The following is a 13,359-nucleotide window of genomic DNA, read 5'->3' as shown; positions in this document are numbered from 1 at the left end:
GTCAGTACTGCCCTCTGCTTTTCTACCTCACTCCCATGCAGGTGAACTACTCATACTGCCACTTGTTTGACCCTTGTTGCACTCCACCATAGATCCATCACCTTCACTGGTAGGTGTAGTGGAGGATCAGTTAGAGTGTAGGGCCTCTAGGAATTCCCGCACAACTTGATTATTTCTCTGACTGCTTGGTGAATTATTAGGAATTAATAGTGAACACAGGATTTTTTGGGGGGAGCAGTGGGGTGGATTAAAGAGATGCACAGTTCCAGTGACTAATAATGAACACACAGGACAGGAGCAGTAGCATGATACATTATCGCAGGGGCTAATGCTGAACTAATGCATGTTATAGAGATGGAGAGCCTTAGGCATAAAATGGCAGGGGAGCAGTTTCAAAGGATTCAAAGTTAGGATGCGTAAATATACAAAGATGCGTAAGATGCGTAAATATACAATAATCTCAAGGCTAAGGTTTCAGACATATTGCATCTTGCAGCCACGTATAGCACAGGGTACAGCATAACACAACAGTCTCTCACCTTCTCCATGGGCCACCCAGATGCCCAGTGTCGAGCCTTCCATTCCCTGCAGCAGGATTGAGCAGCTCTCCAAAATGGTCACTGTGACAAAGCGTGACTCAAAACGCCTGGACCGGTTGCGGGTCAGCAAAACACCCTGGCGCAGTTCACCATCTGAAAGAGATATAGGTCCAAGTTACCCTTTCTGCAACCAAGTCGCAGGGAAAGGACGTCCCTTTAGCCTGACCCACTGCTCTGACACAAAGCTAACAGGAAATTACTAAAAGAAGTACCAAGTCAACAGCGTCATAACTAAACAAATTGATTGTTATGGTTACCTATAGAAAGGTAGGAATTTCATAGAAATGAACAGTATAAAAGTCAGGCAGCTCTTGTTCTAAGCCAGTTGCTCTCCAGATCACAATCAAGATGTAAAAACGTCAGACAGAGAGCAAATATATTGACAAGGATGATATCAGAGCTGGAAGGCAAAAACAGAATCTTTTATAATTTTGAAAGGTATTCATAAATTAGAAGACCGATTAGATCAGTTGATTAGATGGCTTGAGTGTGGTTCAGAAAAATTCTAAAGTGTTCAATTCCTGTTCTAGCAAAGGTAGACTCAGGACCTGCTTCTTCACCTTGCCTCAGGCTGGAAGTCAATCACCACTGACAAAAAAAATAGCCAAGGATATGGCTCAGGATGAAGCATCAGCAAACAAAGCATGGACTTATCTTGAGGGACAAGATGCATTGAAAGAGGAATATATAGCGAAGATAAAGAAAGAATGCTTGCTGATGTTTTATCCCGTTTTCACATGCAGCTTGACACTGATAGCTTGCCATCTCCTCACCATTCTCTAGGAGAAGCGCAAGGAAGCAGATCCCAGGTCAACCTCAAACCAGGACGGGTATCAAACTCACACTGTTGGCATTACACAACTAGTGAGTCAGCTAGCTGGCTAGGTCAAACACCTGGTTACTGAGAAATTCATGGGGAAAGAATGCGGACAGTGCCACCAGTGTTATGAAACGTTGGATTTAAGGAAGAGAGTTCAACATTTTAAGTGAGGACAGGCAGGTATGAGACCGATGCGAGACCCAGCTTGTATTCCACATGCAACACTTGGTGCAATGGAATTACTCCAGTTCAAGATGTGCTCACCGTCCACTGGATCTGAACCAATGTCAGAAGCCACCCAACCGAGCAGCGCCATAAGCTGACATCCATTGCACACTCCCAGGCTGAAGGTATCCCGTCGACAACGGAACCGAGAAAACTCAGCACGGGCAGCAGGATTGAATCGTACTGTTGCTGCCCAACCTGCAGGAGAGGAAAGAAGAGGGATGTTAATGCATGGGAGCTGTGCACAGCAACACTGAAAAGCAGAACAACAGTCAAATCAGGTATAGTATGACAGAAACTCTTCCTATATTCCGATGATTAAATATTCATATGTTTCATATTCTCATGGGATTAAACATTCCTGCTCTATATTCCAGGATGATTAAACACCTCTAGTTTCTCCAAATCTCCATGATTAAAATAACCTTAAAAAGTCCCTTTCCTACATTCCCTTACGATTAAATATTCCTGTCCTTATATTTCTCCTACCTTTTGCCGAGCCGAGGACGTCCGCATAACTGAATCCTCCAACAAACACTACTCCACGGAAAGAGTCCAAGCTCATTCCTGCACAAATATCTGTCATTGTCACATCCCAAACCTGCAGGAGAATGGAGTCAGCTTTTACAATGCCACTATCACGATATACACGCCACGATCCCTTTAATTCCTACATCACCCATCAAGGTCACTTACACTGTTTTCTTACATTAGAACATAGCATAATACAGCGCAGAACAGGCCCTTCAGCCCTCGATGTTGTGCCGACCTGTGAACTAATCTAAGCCCATCCCCTTACACTATCCCATCATCATCCATATGCTTATCCAAGAACTGTTTAAATGCCCCTAATGTGGCGGAGTTAACTACATGGGCAGGCAGGGTGTCCAACGACCTTACCACTCTGAGTAAAGAACCTGCCTCTGACGTCTGTCTTAAATCTATCACCCCTCAATTTGTAGCTATGCCCTCTTGTACATGCTGACGTCATCATCCTCGGAACAAGACTCTCACTGTCCACCCTATATAATCCTCTGGTCATCTTGAATGTCTCTATTAAATCCCCTCTTAGCCTTCTTCTCTCCAATGAGAACAGACCCAAGTCCCTCAGCCTTTCTTCATAAGGCCTTCGCTCCAGACCAGGCAACATCCTGGTAAGAGATAATGGGAACTGCAGATGCTGGAGAATCCAAGATAACAAAATGTGAGGCTAGATGAACACAGCAGGCCAAACAGCATCTCAGGAGCACAAAAGCTGACGTTTCGGGCCTAGACCCTTCATCAGAGAGGGATGGGGTGAGGGTTCTGGAATAAATAGGGAGAGAGGGGGAGGCGGACCGAAGATGGAGTGAAAAGAAGATAGGTGGAGAGAGTATAGGTGGGGACGTAGGGAGGGGATAGGTCAGTCCATGGAAGACGGACAGGTCAAGGAGGTGGGATGAGGTTAGTAGGTAGGAGATGGGGGTGCGGCTTGGGGTGGGAGGAAGGGATGGGTGAGAGGAAGAACCGGTTAGGGAGGCAGAGACAGGTTGGACTGGTTTTGGGATGCAGTGGGCGGAGGGGAAGAGCTGGGCTGGTTGTGTGGTGCAGTGGGGGGAGGGGACGAACTGGGCTGGTTTAGGGATGCGGTGGGGGAAGGGGAGATTTTGAAACTGGTGAAGTCAACATTGATACCATTAGGCTGCAGGGTTCCCAAGCGGAATATGAGTTGCTGTTCCTGCAACCTTCGGGTGGCATCATTGTGGCACTGCAGGAGGCCCATGGTGGACACGTCATCTAAAGAATGGGAGGGGGAGTGGAAATGGTTTGCGACTGGGAGGTGCAGTTGTTTGTTGCGAACCGAGCGGAGGTGTTCTGCAAAGCGGTCCCCAAGCCTCCGCTTGGTTTCCCCAATGTAGAGGAAGCCACACCGGGTACAGTGGATGCAGTATACCACATTGGCAGATGTGCAGGTGAACCTCTGCTTAATGTGGAATGTCATCTTGGGGCCTGGGATAGGGGTGAGGGAGGAGGTGTGGGGGCAAGTGTAGCATTTCCTGCGGTTGCAGGGGAAGGTGCCGGGTGTGGTGGGGTTGGAGTGCAGTGTGGAGCGAACAAGGGAGTCACGGAGAGAGTGGTCTCTCCGGAAAGCAGACAGGGGTGGGGATGGAAAAATGTCTTGGGTGGTGGGGTCGGATTGTAGATGGCGGAAGTGTCGGAGGATGATGCGTTGTATCCGGAGGTTGGTGGGGTGGTGTGAGAGAACGAGGGGGATCCTCTTTGGGCGGTTGTGGCGGGGGCGGGGTGTGATAAGCGGGCGTAACCACGTAACAGCCTGGTAAATCTCCTCTGCACCTTTTCCAATGCTTCCACATCCTTCCTGCAATGGGGCGACCAGAACTGCACGCAATATTCCAAGTGAGGCTGCACTAGTGTTTTCCACAGTTGCAGCATGACATCACGGCTCCGGAACTCAATCCCTTTACCAATAAAACCTAACACACCGTAAGCCTTCTTAACAGCACTATCAACCTGGGTGGCAACTTTCAGGGATCTATATACATAGACACCAAGATCCCTCTGCACATCCACACTACCGAGAATCTTTCCACTGACCCGGTGTTCTGCCTTCTTATTGTTCTATCCAAAGTGAATCACCTCACACTTATCCGCCCTGAACTCCATTTGCCACCTTTCGGCCATATTCTGCAGCTTATCCAAGTCTCCCTGCAACCTGCAACATTCTTCCACACTGTCCACCACTCCACTGACTTTAGTGTCATCCGCAAACTTACTAACCCATCCACCTATGCCTGCGTCCAAGTCATTTATAAAAATGACAAACAGCAGTGGTCCCAAAACAGATCCTTGAGGCACACCATTAGGAACCCGACTCCAGGCTGAATATTTTCCATCAACCGCCACTCGTTGCCTTCTTACAGAAAGCCAGTTTCTAATCCAAACTGCTAAATCTTCCTCAATCGCATGCCTCTGTATTTTCTCCAATAGCCTACCATTTGGAACCTGATCAAAGGCTTTACTGAAGTTCATGTACACCACGTCAACTGCCCTACCTTCATCCACATGCTTGGTCACCTTCTCAAAAAACTCAATGATGTTTGTGAGACACGAACTGCCCTTGACGAATCCATGCTTATCTCCAATCAAATTGTTGTTTGCTAGATGATTATAAATCTTATCTCTTGTAGTCTTTTCCAAAACTTTTCCTACAACAGACGTAAGTTTCACAGGTCTATAATTACCTGGACATTCGAGTGGTGTTGTTGCATAGTGACTCATTGCAAGCTATTTTCAGCAGATCTTATTTTTACATATACATATGTCTTAGAATCATGCTGATTTTCAAACCTCAATTCTAAGTCTGCTAAAATTACTAATAATATTCTCTCCAATCTACCTGCAGGTCTGAAAGTTCTAGATTGCCCTGGCCTGAATACCAATGATAGGTTTGTTCTGGACTTGCGGATCTATCAGCTTCGCACAGGCCTGAACTTCCTGACCTTGAGGAAACCCAGCACCAAGGCCCAGTCAGTCCAAGAACAAAACTTTAAGTGACCTGACAAAGAGGAAGCGGCTTCTATGCCGAGGAGGCCTGACCAGCCCAGGAACAACTGGCCTTAGGGCAACTGGATAATGTGGAGGCTCAATGAAACAGACTTCAAGAACCTCCAGAGTGTCCATGGCCGTAACTCCTACCCAGGACCCCATCGGGAACACATACACTTTCTTCAAAACAGCAGATTTCCAGCACTAATGCGTGGTATAGACCAGAATCCAATACCCTATTGCAGACGAGACTGAGACAACATGGCTTCTAGTCCGTCTCTCTTGCACACTTGTGGCGAGTGTCCAAGCCATTGAGAATAAAATGGATGAACTTAAAATTAGATTTACCTTTCGGAGGGCACAGAGGGGCTGCTGTGCGCTTGATTGGAGACTTGGCTCATTCTTGTTACACCTGACTGCACCTTAGAACCTTAAGGTTTCCTATACATCGCACAAACCACACGGTGTCCTTGGGCAAGGTGAGGGGCAAGAGGCACCGCCTGGTGCTCAGGCGTAGCAACTCTGGAGAGATCCTACTCCTCAGACCTAAAATATCTAACTGTGAAAAGTACTGTGCCTTCTACCTTCCGCCTAAGTTCAGCTCCACTATCCTGACGGCAGTCTACATGCCATCCCACGCAGAAGTGTTCTCTTGATGAAATAAACATTGCTGCAAATGGACCAGAGATTGAATACCGAGACCTTATTCATTGTAGCTCATGACTTCAAGCAGGCCGACCAAGGTTGTGCTACCAAAATACCATCAATACGTTTCATGTCCCACCACAGGACCGAACATCCTTGACCACTCACTACTACACAACCAAAGATGCCTCCCGCTCCACACCTTTTCTGCACTTTGGAAAAATCAGGTAACAAAGCTGTGTTCCTCTTCCTGGCACACATGCCGAAATTGAAACGCAATGACCTGGTATAGAAAGTAGTACAATGTTGGTCTGAGGTAGCAGTAGGACTGTCCAAATTCAAGAACTCAGCAGCTAACCTAGATGAATATGCTACCATCATTACAGACTTCATTAGCAAGTATGCAGAATATTGCACACCAAATAAGACAATCTGAATGCTGCCCAACTGGAAATGACGGATGAACCAGGAGATCCATTGCTTCATGAAGTCTAGGTGTATGGCGCTGAAGTAAGACAACCCAACCTTTAAGAAATCTGGTTACAACCTCCATAAGGCCATTAGAAATGCCTAGAGGCAAAATTGGATTAAGCTAGAGACCCAAACGAACCACATGGACACCTGCTGTTTGTGGTGGCACCCACACAATGTAACCGGCTACAAAGCAAAGCAGAACAGCAGTCCAAAATACATCCTCCCCGATGCATTCAATGCATTTTACATCCATTTTGAACAGAAGGTCAGTGACACAATGTCACTTGCCCAGACAGCCTCAGATGCACCTGCTCCCTCAGTCACCACTACAGATGTCAGATCAGCCTTTCTGATAGCAAACCCAAGGAAAGCAACCGGTTGAGGTGGAGTCCAGAGACATGCATTCAGATTCTGCACTAATGAGCTGGTGGGAGTGTTCACTGACATCATTAAACTCTTATTACAATCTGAAGTCTCCACCTGCTTCAAGGCGGCCACCATCATTCCAGTACCAAAGAAAACCTACGAAGCATGCCTCAATGACTACTGCCTGGTGGCTTGGACCTCCATAATTAGGAAGTGCTTCGAAGTCAGCCACAGCTCATATCAACGTTTGCCTCCCAGCCTGCCGAGATCCCCTGCAATTCGCCTTACATCACAATAGGTCCACAGTAGATGCCATCTCCCTAGCCCTACACTCAGCCCTGAAAAACTGTGGATGGCACTGTGGCTCAATGGTTAGCACTGCTGCCTCACAGCACCAGAAACCCAGGTTCAATTCCACCTTGGGCGACTGTCTGCGTGGAGTTTGCACATTCTGTGTATGTGTGGGTTTCCTCTGGGGACTCCAGTTTCCTCCCACAGCCCAATGATGGGCAGGCTAGGCGGATTAGCCATGCTAAATCATCTGTAGTGTTCAGATATATGTAAATTAGATGGGTTATAGGGGGAGGTCTGGGTGGGATGCTCCGAGGGTTGGTGTGGGCTTTTTGAGCCCAAGGGCCTGTTTCCGCACCAAAGGGCTTCTATGATTTGGATAAGGAGCTTATGTACTCATTCAGTACAGGTCCACATTCAACACTAATTCCAATCAAACAAAGCTCCAAAGTCTGCTATGTGGGTCTCCACTCCACCCTCTGCAACTGGATCCTTGACTTCCTGATCTAAAGACTGCAATCAGCAAGAATAGGCAACAGCACTTACTCCACAACAATCCTCAACACCAGTGCTCCACAAGGCTGCGTACTGAGCCCCTTGTTGCAATGTGTGGCCAAATTTCATCCTCACACTATCTACAAGTTCGCTGATGACACCACCATTGGTCAGACAAATAATGAGACACAGAATACAGGAAAGAGATAGGGTGGTGTGGTGTAAAGATAACAAATCTCTCTCAACGGCAAAGCTAAAGAGTTGAGCATTGACTTCAAGAAGCAAGATGAGGGCACGCACCTATCTACAATGGACCAGAAGTGGAAGTGATCACGAGTGTCACATCTTCGAAACGACAATCACCAACAATCTGTCCTGGTCGACTGCGACAGTTGAGAAAGCATAAAAATGGCTTTACTTCCTCAGGAGGCGAAAGGAAATTCAGCATGTCCATAAGGACTTTTACCAATTTTTATAGATGCATTATAGAAAACATTCTATTGGACGCATCACAGCTTGGTATGGCAACTGCTCTGCCCAGGACCGTAAGAAACTGCAGAGAGTCGTGAACACAGCCCCCGTCCATTATGCAAGCCTACCTCCAATCCACTGACTATCTACTCTTCTCGCTACCTTGGAATGGCAGCCGACATTATCAAAGACACCTCCTAGGCCTAGTTCTCTTCCAACCTCTTCGGTCAGGCAGAAGACAAAAGCTTAAATACATGTACCAACAGATTCAAGAACAGCTTTTTGTCTGCTGTCATTAAACTTCAAAATGGACCACTCAAATTTCAGAGGTAACACTGACCTCATGCCTTTCTCTGCAATTGTAACATTGCATTCCTCACACTGTTCTATCACCCTTACGTACTTCATATGCTATGATCTGCCTGTACTGCATGCAAAACAAAAAAAACTTTTCACTGTACCTAGGTACATGCGACAATAATAAAATCAAACCTATCATATAACATGCCCTCTCCCAGTGTACCATCCAAAAGAGGCACTGTAGAAGTTCACCAAGTTTCCTTCCACAGCACCTTCCAAACTCAGGAAAACTTCCATTGAGCAGGATAAGAGCAGCAGATACATGGGAAAACCCACCACCCCAACTCAACTTGGATATATAACCAGGCATTCCTTCAGTGTCGCTGAGCCAAAATCTGAGCACGACTTCCCTAAGGACAGTGTGAATGCCTCTACATTCTAAAGACAGCAGCAGTTCAAGATCACCTTCTCACTGCAGTTCTTTGTCAGGTGACATCAGCATCAAAAGAAAGTTACAGGGGGAGGAGTCTGGTGGGATGCTCTGCAGGTCAGTGTGGACCTGTTGGGATTCTATGATCCACTCTATGATTAAAAGGGAAACCTGAGCAAGATCCCATCTTGCCTGACGACAAATTCCATCACCCCCACCTGCCTGCCACAAACCCATCTGGGCAACTGAAACAGTCCACTTCTGATCTATTTCCTCTCACCTGGAATCCAGCCATGACAAGGGATGCCACCATCTCTCTGTCACCATTACTTCCCTCTTCACGGATCACTGCTACTCGTGGCTGTGGCAAATCTGCTGATATGAAATCAGGGGTAATCGTCAGATGCTACTGGAAGATAAGCAGGTTTGTAATGTGTACTGACATTGCTAGGGAGCATGGGCTGAGGACATGTGGGATGGATTGGGGTGGTCACAAGCTGTGGTTGCAAAGAGTGATGCTCTCACATTTACCTAAGGTGGTTGATAGGCTGAGTCTGTTTGCTGGCTGGAAGCAGAGTCTGTACTGGGGAGCAGTGCGATGCATCAAGCTGTTCTCTTCCTCCTCTACACAAGCCCTATTACATTGTAGCCTCTCCAGCCGAAAACTAGTTTCCTCCCACCAGGATCGGACAACGGCTGTTCTTTCCGACAGAACTTCTTCCCCATTCACTCGCAGTGTTATCTGAAAGAGAACTTTTTTTAAATACAAAGGGGAACACACACAAATGAAGTCAATCCCACTATAGCCTGTATGCAATCCCAATCACAATCAATATCTGTGGCCTGCTGGATGTGCGTCAGGCAGAAACTACTCCCCGTATCTCAGCCCAGACAGGAACTGGACATGGCTGGATCGGTATTCGACATTTTCTTATTAAATCAACTGTCAATCCCAGAAATACAATTAAATGCACTGCTCCTAATGCCCTTCTTGAACATGGAGATTAAGACGGCACAATGTATTCCAGATCTGGCTGCACCAAATCCTTATACAAAAATAGCAAAACTCATCTACTTATAAACTTCATTTCCATTGGCCTTCCTAATGGAGGTCAGGGCAGTTGAATGTTCCTCCTGCAGAATGTGGGAGGTAAGGGTCACCATTAGTGTCCCTCCTGACTACATCTGCAGGAAGTGCACCCAACTCCAGCTCCTTGAAAACTGCGTTAGGGAACTGGAGCTGGATGAACTTCGGATCATTCGGGAGGCAGAGGGGGTTATTGAGAGGAGTTACAGGGAGGTAGTCACTCCTCAAGTACGGGAAAAAGGCAGATGGGTTACGGTCAGGGGATGGAAAGGGAACCAGCAGGCAGTGCAGGGATCCCCTGTGGCCACTCCCCTCAACAATAATTATACCGTTTTGGATACTGTTGGCGTGGGGGGGGGGGGGGGGGGGGGGGTGTGCGGAGATGACTTACCAGGGGAAAGCAGTGGGGCACAGGTTTCTGGCACAGAGTCTGTCCCTGCTGCTCAGAAGGGAAGGGGGAAGAGGAGCAGAGCATTAGTCATTGGGGACTCCATATAGTTTGGGCACAGATAGGAGGTTCTGTGGGGACGAGAGAGACTCACGGGTTGGTGTGTTGCCTCCCAGGTGCCAGGGTGCGTGATGTCTCTGATCGCATTTTTGGAATCCTTAACAGGGAGGGGGAGCAGCCCCAAGTCGTGGTCCACATTGGCACCAATGACATAGGTAGGAAGAGAGATGGGGATTTAAGGCAGAAATTCAGGGAGCTAGGATGGAAGCTGAGAGCTAGGACGAACAGAGTTGTCGTCTCTGGTTTGTTGCCCGTGCCACGTGCTAGTGAGGCGAGGAATAGGGAGAGAGGAGTTGAGCACGTGGCTACAGGGATGGTGCAGGAGGGTGGGTTTTGGATTCTTGGATAATTGGGGCTCTTTCTGGGGTAGGTGGGACCTCTACAAGCAAGATGGTCTTCACCTGAACCAGAGGGGTACCGATATCTTGGGGGAGAAATTTGCTAAGGCTATTCGGGTGGGTTTAAAACTAATTCAGCAGGGGGATGGGAACCAAAATTGCAGTTTGACTATAGAAAAGATTGAGAGTAGGGTGGTCCGAAATAAAGTTTCAGGGAAGCAAGATGGCACTGGCAAGCAAGAAGTTGATTTGAAGTGTGTCTACTTCAATGCCAGGAGCATCTGGAATAAGGTGGGTGAACTTGTAGCATGGGTTAGTACGTGGGACTTCGATGTTGTGGCCATTTCGGAGACATGGATAGAGCAGGGACAGGAATGGTTGTTGCAGGTTCCGGGATTTAGATGTTTCAGTAAGAACAGAGAAGATGGTAAAAGGGGCGGAGGTGTGGCATTGTTGGTCAAGGACAGTATTACTGTTGCAGAGAGGATGTTTGGGGACTCGTCAATTGAGGTAATATGGGCTGAGGTTAGAAACAGGAAAGGAGAGGTCACCCTGTTGGGAGTTTTTTTTAAAAATAGGCCTCCGAATAGTTCCAGAGATGTAGAGGAAAGGATAGCAAAGGTGATTCTCGAGAGGAGTGAGACAGGGGAGTTGTCATGGGGGGACTTCAACTTTCCAAATATTGACTGGGAACACTATAGTTCGATTACTATAGATGGGTCAGTTTTTGTCCAGTGCGCGCAGGAGGGCTTCCTGACACAGTATGTAGATAGGCCAACAAGAGGTGAAGCCACATTAGACGTGGTACTGGGTAATGAGCCCGGCCAGGTGTTAGATTTGGAAGTAGGTGAGCACTTTGGTGATAGCGATCACAATTCTGTTATGTTTACTTTGGTGATGGAAAGGGATAGGTGTATACCACTGGGCAAGAGTCATAGCTGGGGGAAAGGCAATTAGCCAAGATTTAGGGAGCACAGGATGAGGAAGGAAGCTGCAGGGGATGGGCACAGTAGAAATGTGGAGCTTATTCAAGGAAAACCTCCTGTGTGTCCGAGATAAGTACGTACCTGTCAGGCAGGGAGGACGCTGTAGAGTGCGAGGGCCGTGATTTACGAAGGAGGTGGAATCTCTGGCCAAGTGGAAGAAGGCAGCTTATGTTAGGATGAGATGTGAAGGCTCAGTTAGGGCACTTGAGGGCTACGAGGTAGCCAGAAAAGACCTAAAGACAGCACTCAGAAGAGCCAGGAGGAGACATGAGAAGTTGTTGGCGGATAGGATCAGGGTAAACCCGAAGGCTTTCTATAGGTATTTAAGGAATAAAAGAATGACGAAAGTAAGATTAGGCCCAATCAAGGATAGTAGTGGTAAGTTGTGTGTGGAGTCAAATGAGATAGGGGAAGTGCTAAATGAATATTTTTCAACAGTATTCACTCTAGAAAACGACAATGTTGTTGAGGAGAATACTGAGATACAGGCTACTAGACTAGGTGGGATTGAGGTTCACAAGGAAGAGGTATTAGAAATCCTACAGAGGGTGAAGATAGATAAGTCCCCTGGGCTGGATGGGATTTATCCTCGGATCCTCTGGGAAGCCAGGGAGGAGATTGCTGAGCCTTTGGCATTGATCTTTAACTCGTCATTGTCTACAGGAATAGTACCAAATGACTGGAGGATAGCAAATGTGGTTACCCTGTTAGAACATAGAACATAGAACAGTACAGCACAGAACAGGCCCTTCAGCCCACAATGTTGTGCCGACCATTGATCCTCATGTATGCACCCTCAAATTTCTGTGACCATATACATGTCCAGCAGTCTCTTAAATGACCCCAATGACCTTGCTTCCACAACTGCTGCTGGCAACGCACTCCATGCTCTCACAACTCTCTGCGTAAAGAACCTGCCTCTGACATCCCCTCGATACTTTCCACCAACCAGCTTAAAACTATGACCCCTCGTGCTAGCCATTTCTGCCCTGGGACACTAGATACAGTGTTCAAGAAGGGAAGTAGAGACAACCCTGGTAATTATAGACCAGTGAGCCTTACCTCAGTTACCTCAGTTGTTGGTCAAGTGTTGGAAAAGGATATAAGGGATAGGATTTATAATCATCTAGAAAAGAATAAATTGATTAGGGATAGTCAGCACGGTTTTGTGAAGGGAAGGTCGTGCCTCACAAACCTTGAGTTCTTTGAGGTGGTGACCAAACAGGTAGATGAGAGTAAACCGGTTGATGTGGTGTCTATGGATTTCAGCAAGGCGTTCGATAAGGTTCCGTACAATAGGCTATTGTACAAAATGCGGAGGAATGGAGTTGTGGGAGATATAGCAGTTTGGATTGGAAATTGGCTTGCTGAAAGAAGACAGAGGGTGGTAGTTGATGGGAAACGTTCATCCTGGAGACCAGTTACTGGTGGTGTACCACAAGGGTCGGTGTTGGGTCCACTGCTGTTTGTCATTTTTTATAAATGACCTGGATGAGGGCGTAGAAGGATGGGTTAGTAAATTTGCAGACGACACTAAGGTCGGTGGAGTTGTGGATAGTAACGAAGGATGCTGTAGGTTGCAGACAGACAGATAAGCTGCAGAGCTGAGCTGAGAGGTGGCAAATGGAGTTTAATGCAGACAAGTGTGAGGTGATGCACTTTGGTAGGAGTAACCGGAAGGCAAACTACAGGGCTAATGGTAAGATTCTTAGTAGTGTAGATGAGCAGAGAGATCTCGGTGTCCATGTACACAGATCTTTGCAAGTTGCCACCAGGTT

The 13,359-nt window shown here is 47.1% G+C and overlaps 1 protein-coding gene across 1 annotated transcript in view; it reads right to left on the bottom strand.

Annotated features, from left to right (window-relative positions):
* Positions 1–474: 474 nt before the first annotated feature.
* The window catches only part of pfas (phosphoribosylformylglycinamidine synthase), a 72,782-nt gene continuing 59,897 nt past the window's right edge, over positions 475–13,359 (bottom strand). The window contains exons 24-28 of the mRNA XM_059643074.1: positions 9,194–9,404; positions 8,943–9,037; positions 2,134–2,245; positions 1,684–1,842; positions 475–692 (exon numbers count right to left, since the gene is read on the bottom strand). Of these exons, the coding sequence (XP_059499057.1) occupies positions 475–692; positions 1,684–1,842; positions 2,134–2,245; positions 8,943–9,037; positions 9,194–9,404 (795 nt within the window). The remainder of the gene's footprint in view (positions 693–1,683; positions 1,843–2,133; positions 2,246–8,942; positions 9,038–9,193; positions 9,405–13,359) is intronic.

Source organism: Stegostoma tigrinum, chromosome 47, assembly GCF_030684315.1.
Source record: "Stegostoma tigrinum isolate sSteTig4 chromosome 47, sSteTig4.hap1, whole genome shotgun sequence".
NCBI lineage: Eukaryota > Metazoa > Chordata > Chondrichthyes > Orectolobiformes > Stegostomatidae > Stegostoma > Stegostoma tigrinum.
Note: the sequence above shows the minus strand (reverse complement) of the source record. Positions and strands in the feature narration are given on the sequence as shown.